Genomic DNA, 10,601 nt, shown 5'->3' on the forward strand with positions numbered 1-10,601 from the left:
TGGGTTCCTCCTTGGTTTTCACACAGCTGACTAAACGTCAAACAGAAAACTTATTAAACAGAAGTATGAGACAGTCGAGAATTTACACCAGTGTCTGGTTATATTTTAGATAGCAAGAAGCAGACGGCCGAGTTTATTAAACTCCACCGAGACAGCGGTGACGCTAATCAGAACTAGACCGTCCAATTTCACGCCTTTAAACTTTAAAGGCGTGTTTGTGTGTGTGTTTATACAATTGCTATTATGTTTGCACTTTATGTGTAATGTTACTGACTGCAGAGATCAGTAAGATGTGTGTATTTTTTATTTATTAGTTTTATTTACCGGTCAATTTACCGGTCGATCTACGTCCCTACCCTCACCTATGGCCACGAGCTGTGGGTAGTGACCGAAAGAACGAGATCGCGGATACAAGCGGCAGAAATGAGCTTCCTCCGAAGGGTGGCTGGCCTCTCCCTTAGAGATAGGGTGAGAAGTTCGGCCATCCGGGAGGGGCTCAGAGTAGAGCAGCTGCTGCTCCACATCGAAAGGAGCCAGCTGAGGTGGTTCGGGCATCTGACAAGGATGCCCCCTGGGCGCCTCCTGGGTGAGGTGTTCCAGGCATGTCCCACCGGGAGGAGGCCCCCGGGCAGACCCAGGACACGCTGGAGAGATTATATCTCTCGGCTGGCCTGGGAACGCCTTGGTATTCCCCCGGATAAGCTGGAGGAGGTGGCTGGGGAGAGGGAGGTCTGGGCCTCTTTGCTTAGGCTGCTGCCCCCGCGACCCGGCCCCGGACAAAGCGGATGAAAATGGATGGATGGATGGATAGTTTTATTTATTTAATATTATTTTTTAATTGAATGACTGTCTAGTAGTTCACAGATGTCGAAAAACTGAGTGTGGTAAAGCCACTGATTTTTTTTATGTATATTTCTGCAATCTGCACATTGTACTGACTTTCATTTTAATGTTTACACCAGGGTTCCTTGTCAGCACTTTATGCTCAGATGTTTGTAAGCTAAAAATAAACTATTGTGTATGTTCAAATATACTGTTGTGATTGAAGAAGTTAAATAAAAATGTCAGTCATCAATTCATGCATCACCTCATGTCATCATAACAGAGGTCTGTCTTCCAGGAAAGAACAGTTTAAAATTAATGTAATATAGTATTGGCCATACTATATGATGTATTGCTTGTCTTTGTTTAAAATACAGAAGACAAAGACCTTAAAAAATAATCGCATATCGCATCGCAATCGCAATATTGGGGCAAAAAATCGCAATTAGATTATTTTCCATAATCGTTCAGCCCTACTCTGTAGCCCTGCTTCTGTTTCCTTGTCTCTAATAATGTTGGTCACTTTCATAAGTTATGTCAGAGTTTGATCCACCATGTGATATAATTTAGAAAATATCTAATTAGCAATGGCTTTCAATAACCTGGAATTAAAAAACAACAACAACGAAAAAAACAACAACACTGCAGAACACTGTCAGTTATGGACTGATGTCTACAGCACCAGGACCTCAACATTAATGGTTTAGGATACCCTTCAAGAAGCCTGGAGAACTATTCCTGAAGACTATTTAAAGACATTCAGTAAAATTTGCTCAAAAGAGTTTAAGCTGTGTTGAACACATATTGACTTTCAAGCTTGTTAGAATTGCATTCAGTATTTTTTTGCCTTCAATTCATCATTCAACATAATCAAGGGTTTAAAGTGCACCTTTATAATCCAAAAAATACAGTAATGTAATGGTCTTCTAACAGGTATCATTCAGAAAGCATTAAATTGACTGTAGATCGTGCAAAATACAGCAGCTAGACATCTTCTAAAGACTAAGAAAAATTTACATATTGCATTAGAATTGATTTTAAGATTTTACTAATTACCTGTCCTTCATGGCCTGGGCTCAGAATATATACTAGAAGTGCTTCTCCTGTACCAGCAAGCACTTTGGTTATAGAAAGTTATACACAAATAATAATAATAATAATGATATTTTATTATTATTTTATCTACACTACTAAGTCTACTCACCTCTCTATGAGGTATGCTGTACGATGATAGATCACACAGACAAAAATATCAACTGATAAAGTTTGGTGAAATTGTTTACATGTTCTTGAAGAACTTAATGAGTCCCATTGAGAATGGGAAATTGTCTGATAAAACAAAGCCACAGAGCCAATTACTTCTTAGTTCGGTGCTGGAAAAGCATTACTACAATACATTAAGACTTGTCTTTTCATTTGATTTTTAATGAATACCATTTATGTCATCTAGTTGTATAGTAAATAACATTTTTGTTCATTAAATGGATATTGAATTAAATGTAACATTGCTAACTCTAGGTGGGTTTGCAGAATTGCACAAATACAGATATCTTTATTTTGTGATCATATTTACACTTTATATTCTGATACTCTGCTTTAATTCCACTATAGTTTTCCTTATCTGGACTCACAAAAACCTTCACGAGCCAATGTACATTTTTATTGCAGCTTTGTTAATCAACTCTGTTCTTTACAGCATGATTATCTATCCAAAGCTCTTATCTGATGTTTTGTCTGAAAAACAGATGATATCATATCCACTCTGTCTTTTCCAAGGTTTATCATATTACACCTCGGTTGGTTCAGAATTTTTACTGTTGGCAGCAATGGCATATGACAGGTATGTGTCTATATGTAAACCCCTGCAATATCCAGTTATTATGAATAGAATAACTATATATGTATGTCTGATTTTAGCTTGGCTTATACCTGCTTTTGAAGCCTTGATGTTAGGTGTGTTGTATTCTAATGTCAAACTCTGTAGCTTTACTCTGACAGGAATTTTTTGTAATAATTCAGTTTACAAGCTTCAGTGTGTGCCGTCAGTAGCAATATCTATATATGGTGTGGTCATGTTGATAAACATTGCCCTTCTACCTTTGCTTTTCATACTTTTTTCATACATCAAGATTCTTAAAATATCTTACCAAAGGTGTAGAGAAGTGAGAAAAAAAGCTGTAAAGACATGTTTACCCCACTTGCTGGTTTTAATTCACTTTTCTTGTTTTATTTCCTTTGATATAATTATAGTTCGACTGGAAACAGACTTATCAAAAACTCTCCGTTTGATATTGACCTTTGAGTTGATTTTATTTCATCCTCTTTTAAATCCAATTATATATGGACTCAAAATGAATGAAATTTCTAAACATCTCAAGATATTATTGTGTCTAGTTAAATAACACTGAAATCACTGCACTATTATTTATGGCATTTATGTAAGTGTTCAAGTCTATTCTCTTAGTGCTGACATATGTAATGGTCATAAAGCAAAGATATTTAACTTTTTAGACTGATGCTGGTAATATTTAAAGTCTAAACATGCTTGGATTTCAGGTTTTTCCTTCATTTCCCTTTATCACAGATTATTAATCGCTGTTATGAAAATGATTTAGTAAATAGAGTCAAATTCTGCTGGCCTTTTGTGTGTGTTTGTGTGTACTGGTTTTTACTTTGTGGGGACCAAAATCTGTAATTTACTACAGCAAATCAATATATCTATCACATGCCAATTACATCTATACATATATATGTATACATACAGACACACACACACACACACACACCCACACACACACAAAATCTGGACTTCCCGGGTACCACTAGAGGGAGCCCAAGTACCACCACTGGTACACTTACCACAGTTTGCGAATCACTGGGTTAGGGTAAGTTGCGAAAGAAAGCAATATGTCAATGAGATGTCTCCACGAGGACAGCAAACCGGACTGTTGGGTGTGAGTGTATAAAGGAAATGACTTTCTTGATATACAACAGGTTCATTCTCTGATTTAATGTAAATGTGAGTGATAGAAAAAAGTCGAAATTGGATAAAATGACAAGTTATTGTACAATGTATAGTAATCTTTTGTTCATTTATATGTGTGTAAAACATATGGTGAGCAAGAACTGGATAACTAGGGTGAATGAACAGAAACTGGGATACATTTTAACAGTTCATATTGGTTTCAATTCAATGTTTTTTATACAAATCCCAACGACCGTTGCCTGAGTGTGAAGACAGAAACCCAACAATCATATGAGCCGCTATAAGCGAGCACTTTGGCAACAGTGGGAAGGAAAAACTCCCTTTTAACATGAAGAAACCTCCAGCAAAACTAGGCTCAGAGAGGTGCGGCCACCTGTTGCAACCAGTGGGGGTGAGATGAGGAAGATAGGTCAAAAGCCATGCTGAAGAGAGCCAGAGATTAATAAGACGTAATGATTCAATGCAGAGAGATCTATCTATCTACACACAGTGAGTGAAAAAAATGACTGAACAAGAAATACTCAATGCATCATCCTCCAGCTGCCTACACCTATTCCAGCATAACCAAGGGACAATTCAGGGTCACCTGATCCATCCCCAACTATATGCTTTAGCAAAAAGAAAAGTTTTAAGACTAATCTTAAAAGTTGGGATAATGTCTGTCCCCAAAATCCAAACTGGAAGCTGGTTCCATAGAAGAGGAGCCTGAAAACAGAAGGCTCTGCCTCCCATTCTACTTTATAATACTCTGGGAAAAAGAAGCCTGCAGTGCAAGAGCAAAGTGCTCTAATGGGGTGATATGGTACTATAAAGTCATTAAAACATGATGGGAACTGATTATTCAAGACCTTGTATATGAGGAGTAGGATTTTGAATTCAATTCTGGAATTAACGGGAAGCCAGTGAAGGGAAGGCAGTATAAGGGTGCGTTCACACCGAACGCGATAGACACGACTAAAAAGCGCCAGAAGCCCCAAGCTGGTCACGTTCACATTCGCACCTCGAAGCGCGTCCAACGCAAACTGGTCGCACTTAAAAATATGCAATTTTCACACGCGTGAAGCGGAAATTATTCTTATTACGGAGACGTGGCTTCACCCGCTGATTCCCGACGCTGCAGTCGAGTTAGCAGGCCGCACGCTACACCGGCATGACAGAAACAGCAACTCAGGTAAAAGCAGAGGAGGGGGGCTATGTGTTTACGTGCATAACGAGTGGTGTTGTAACAGCAGGATCATTCACACACACTGTTCTCCTGATTTGGAGGTTCTGGCAGTCTCGTGCAGACCTTTTTACATCCCGAGGGAGTTTACAGTAGTTATTGTGATAGCTGTTTATATACCGCCGGATGCTAACGTTAGCACAGCTCTCAGCCTCTTGCTCAACACCATAAACAAACAACAGCTTGCCCACCCCGATTGGGTTTTTATTGTCGCCGGCGACTTTAACAAAGCGTGCCTAAAGACTGTGCTTCCTAAATTTGTCCAGTTCGTGGACTTTGCTACGAGAGGAGAACACACTTTGGACCATGTCTATTCAAACATCAGGCATGCTTTCAGAGCGACACCCCTCCCCCACCTGGCTGGATCTGACCACCTCTGCATGTCCCTCACCCCCACCTACACCCCCCTGCTGAGAAAAACAAAGCCCCAGACAAAGACAATAAAAACCTGGCCTGAAGGAGCCCTTTCTCAACTGCAGGACTGCTTCTCAACAACTGTATGGGATTTATTCTCCAGCCACAACCTCCAGGAGTACACGGACACTGTACTCTCGTACATCAGGAACTGTGTTGACAATGTCACCGTCAACAAAAGGGTCAGGGTGTTTCCAAATCAAAAACCCTGGATGAATAGCGAAGTGCAATCCCTCCTAAAAAGCCGCAACACTGCCTTCAAGTCAGGGGACAGGGCTGCGTATAGGGCGGCCAGGGCAGACCTGAGTAGAGGCATCAGGAAAGCTAAGGCTGCCTATAGGAGGAGGATTGAAGATGACTTTGCTGACAACGACCCCAGAAAAATGTGGCAGGGGATCAATCACATTACCAACTACAGAAGCAATAACCAGGCAACATCTAGGACTGATGCCTCACTGGCTGAGGATCTAAACCGTTTCTTCGCCCGCTTTGAGACGACCAAGCCCTCAGCTGCCACACCACTTCCACCCGCCCCCAGCACTGGCACACTAACACTTAGGGAGCACCAAGTGAGGTGTGTTCTAAGGTCAGTGAATCCCAGGAAGGCGGCAGGTCCTGATGGAATACATGGAAAGGTTCTCAGAGCATGTGCTGACGAACTGACCGGAGTCTTCACTAAAATCTTCAACCTTTCCTTGTCATCAAACACCGTCCCGCCCTGCCTCAAAACCTCCACCATCATCCCCATCGCCAAGAAGACAGCCGTGGCCAGCCCAAATGACTACAGGCCTGTTGCACTTACGCCTGTAGTGATGAAGTGCTTTGAGAGACTGGTCTGTCAGCACATCAGGGCCGGTCTGCCTCCCACTCTGGACCCCCACCAATTTGCCTACAGGACAAATCGTTCCACCGAGGACGCTATCACCATAGCGCTCCACACTGCGCTGAGTCACCTGGAGCACCGAGGAAGCTATGTGAGAATGCTCTTTCTGGACTTCAGCTCAGCATTCAATCATATCATCCCAGAGATCCTGGTCCAGAAACTGTCTCACCTGGGACTCTCCACCCCCATCTGCCTCTGGATCAAGGACTTCCTGAAAAATAGACCACAGTCTGTCAGACTCGGCCCCCACCGGTCCAGCACCATCACACTCAGCACCGGGTCTCCACAAGGATGTGTTTTGAGTCCCCTCCTGTTTACGCTCTACACATCCGACTGCTCCCCTACCCATCTCTCAAACACCATCATAAAGTTCGCGGATGACACCACAGTGGTTGGACTCATCTCAAGGGGGGATGAGTCGGACTACAGAGATGAGGTCAACAGACTGACTGAGTGGTGTTCAGTTAACAACCTCCAACTGAACACCACGAAAACTAAAGAACTTATCTTGGACTTCAGGAAGGGCAGAGCAGACCCGGCCCCACTTTACATTCACGGGAGCTGTGTGGAGAGGGTACACTCCATGAGGTTTCTGGGCGTGCAGATATCTGATGACCTCTCCTGGACTGCAAATACTACAGCGGTGGTTAAAAAGGCCCAGCAGCGTCTCCACTTTCTGAGAGTGCTCAGGAGGAACAACCTGGAGGAGAGGCTGCTGGTGACATTTTACAGAGCCACCATAGAGAGCATCCTAACGTATGGCATAACAACATGGTATGCAGGGTGCTCAGCTGCAGACAGGAAAGTACTGCAGAGGGTCATCAACACAGCCCAGAAGATCACTGGCTGCTCTCTGCCCAGCCTGGAGGTCACTGCAAACTCTCGGTACCTCAGCAGAGCTGGCAATATCATCAAGGACCACTCTCACCCCAGCAACCAACTGTTTGAACTATTACCGTCAGGCCGACGGTACAGGTCACATAAAACCAGGACAAACAGATTCAGGGATAGCTTCTTTCCCAGAGCTATCACCGTAGTAAATAAGCACAAAAACAATTGAACCTATTCCATACCGTCACTGTCATTATATTATGCTGCTATTCATACTGTCATTATATTAATGCTGCTATCCTGTATATATTGTACATACTATTGTTTGAGTACTTACGATTGTTTTTTTTGTACTTTTTATATTTTACATTTATATTTATTATTGAAACTTGCACCAAGGGAGTGGCACTCCAATTTCGTTGTACTCTGTACAATGACAATAAAGGCTATTCTATTCTATTCTATTCTAAATGTGGGAGGAAGTAGTGCCAGATGGTATGTTTGCAAGATGGCAGCTGTTGATCTAGTGTTTGAAGAGAGAGTCTCCCTTCTCTATTAACTGTAGAGAGCAGAGCAGCGGCGTAAAGGACGTCCTCGCCGTACCTGGGACCATCAGGTCCTCCAGAAGCGTGAGCAGTTTGGTGAGTTTCACCATTTGCTTCAGGAGCTCTGTCTGGATGATGGCCGCTTTCAGCGGTACCACTGTCTTACCCTTGCCCAATTTGAGGAGCTGCTGTCCCGCGTCAGTCCAAGCATCACCCGCCTGGACACCAACTACAGGTGCTCAATCCCACCTGCAGAGCGCCTGTCCATATGCCTGGTAAAAGTGTTTAATACAGTAGTCCTTTATTGATACCTATGCTAATATATGTTAAACTATCAGTTTATACACTGATAACATGGATATGGTGTGCTATCTGTGAATGTCGTCGGTGTTTACTGTTAGCAAACTGTGGTATGGAGATGACTGTTTATAATATTTCTAGTGATACTCGAAAGGTCCTGATGGTGAGGGAGAAGTTCATGGCCCACTTCTCGGCATAGGGAGCAGTGTCTTGGCAGCCAAAAGAATATCCTATTTGACGTCCCAGTGACTTCCCCAGAACGGCTCTTTTAAGAGCAACCCACAAACCTCTAAAGTGCATTCCTGCCTTTTTAAAATTTACTTAATAAATGGAGCTTGCCTCCAAAATAAACTAACCTCTCTTTATTGTCTTAAATAATTGGTCTTCACTATGTTCCTATATAGTTGTATATTTTTTCATTAGTATACTATGAAAAAAATTCTACATGTGTCAAGTTGTGTGTTAATATTTTGCTGTGTAGTAGAACTGATACAATAGTTATTAAAAAAGAATTATTTGAAATAATATTAGAATAGAATAGAATTCAACTTTATTGTCATTGCACATGTTACAGGTACAAGGCAACGAAATGCAGTTTGCATCCATCCAGAAGTGCTTTAGCCATGATATAGATATATTACAAATATATATTAGCAAAAATATAGATATGTAAGTATATTACAGAAATGGGTCTATTATGGTATGTTATAATGTACACGGTATGAAGGTATGTTATGAATATGCTATAACTATAAGTATGTACAGGCTGTAGTGAGTACAAGTAGAGCAGGGTGATATGAAAGACATTCATTCATTCATTCATTCATTAATTCATTCATATGGCCAAAAAAATATATCACGATATATATTTGAAAATTTGCGATATTGATATAACTGACAATATAATTTCTGCGAGACAAAATACAACTCCACAACTTTACTAGCACAAAAAAAACCCCCATCCATTTATTTTCAGTTAAATAAGCAGCTGTTTTTTATGTGCATTAAAACCATATAAACATTTAACAGTGCAAATTTCTTGCTGAAAGTTTAACCAAAAGGCATTTCCAGTAGAAATGGGCTGACATATCCTCAGCATAACCATGTATGTAATATCCACTGAAGTTCAAAAGAGGCGCTTTGCAACCTTAAACTGCAGTGTGCCAAATAAAAAAGTCAAATACATATTTTTCGGACCATAAGGTACACGGGATTATAAGGCACATTAGGCGAAACAAAGCAGTCAGATAAATCAAACTTTATTCAACTCATTCTTCTTGCTTCCTCCACTTCTGTACCATTGATTCATTTATGTTGTATTCTATCACAGCTGCTCCATTCCCATGTTGTTGCAGTATATTAATGACTAACCTCGTATTGTGGATGGATTATCTCAGTTGTTCTCCTGACTGAAGTTGGTCCGCTTACAGCATCCTGCCATGCAATTGCATGTGTCTCTAACCGTCAGGAAGCTTCATGTTAACTTTTATCGAGTGGAAAAATGTTAGCGTTCATCCTCCAGCTTCGCTGTTTATATTATGCTAACATAGCTGTGTCGCTAGCGATACGTAGCACATCATTATATACCAGTTAGCCCAACTTCAGTAACCATACAAACGTCTGCTGCTGTTTATTTTCCTGTCTTCATTTATGTTGGAAGTGATAGGAAAGCTAATGTTTGAATTTTTTCAGAATTCTCTCAGTCAGAACATGGTATATCATGCTTAGGTAACTGGCGAAACTAGCGAGCTACCTTCCGCTAATTTCCTGCTAGCTTCTAACTCCGTTAAATGTAATAAATTCTGTTTTCATGGATGCCTGTATGTTAAACTTCATAGTTACACCTGGTAAAGCAGCAATGCTGATCGAAAGAATTTAGACAGTTTTTAACTGTCAGTGATGCTGCAGTGATCGTTTAACTTTGGGACCTGAAAGGACGGGGTTTAGAACCCCGATTACACCCAGATTAACGAGCACCTTAGTCCGACAAATACGGCAATAACGATGCATGTTCTACAAAAAAATTTACTTTTCTGTGTATCTGACGGACAAACACCACACAAGTGAAGTTGCACCATTTTTAAAAAATAGTTCTGGTTCATCTGTTTCACTCAAAAATCCACTTTCCCCCTTCTCATTCTCCGTTGCCTCTTTTGGCTTTTTCGGCCATGTGCATATGAAAACTAAGGGACTGCGCATGCGCGTTTTTGTCATGGCTGGGTCTGTGACCCAGCATTTTGAGTTCATTATATATTGTGTATTGTCATTTATTATTTGGGTTAAGCTCATCCACCTCTCTTAAACCCCTAAGTTGTTCAGCCTTAGTTCTGTTTAGTGGATCTCCTCATTTCCCCTTCCCCTGGATCTTAGTCTCATTTGCCCTTTGTGTTCCACGTCTCGTGTTGTCAAGCCCATGTTGTCTGGTCTGTCTCATCATGTTTCCTGTTTTATTTTGAAAGAGTCCTCTGTTCTTTGTTCATTGCATTTAGTTTTCACTTCCCCTGTCCTGTCATTAGGTTATGTGTGTCAGCTGTGTCCTCATATGTCTCCACTTCCTCTGATCACCTCATTTAGTCCTCAGTCTTGCTGTGTTCAGTG

At 41.2% G+C, this 10,601-nt stretch overlaps 1 protein-coding gene across 1 annotated transcript; it reads left to right on the forward strand.

The window, feature by feature from the left end:
- The first annotated feature begins 2,300 nt into the window (after window positions 1-2,300).
- LOC146690310 (olfactory receptor 6N2-like) lies at window positions 2,301-3,224 on the forward strand. The gene has a single exon (XM_085434911.1). It carries the CDS (start codon window positions 2,304-2,306, stop codon window positions 3,222-3,224), a length of 921 nt encoding a protein of 306 aa, XP_085291037.1. The 5' UTR covers window positions 2,301-2,303.
- The last annotated feature ends 7,377 nt before the right edge of the window (window positions 3,225-10,601 follow it).

The sequence above is a fragment of the Copadichromis virginalis genome, linkage group LG16 (assembly GCF_057382275.1).
Source record: "Copadichromis virginalis isolate Kocher_CV1m ecotype Utaka linkage group LG16, C_Virginalis_male_GT1.1, whole genome shotgun sequence".
Taxonomy (NCBI): Eukaryota; Metazoa; Chordata; class Actinopteri; order Cichliformes; family Cichlidae; genus Copadichromis; species Copadichromis virginalis.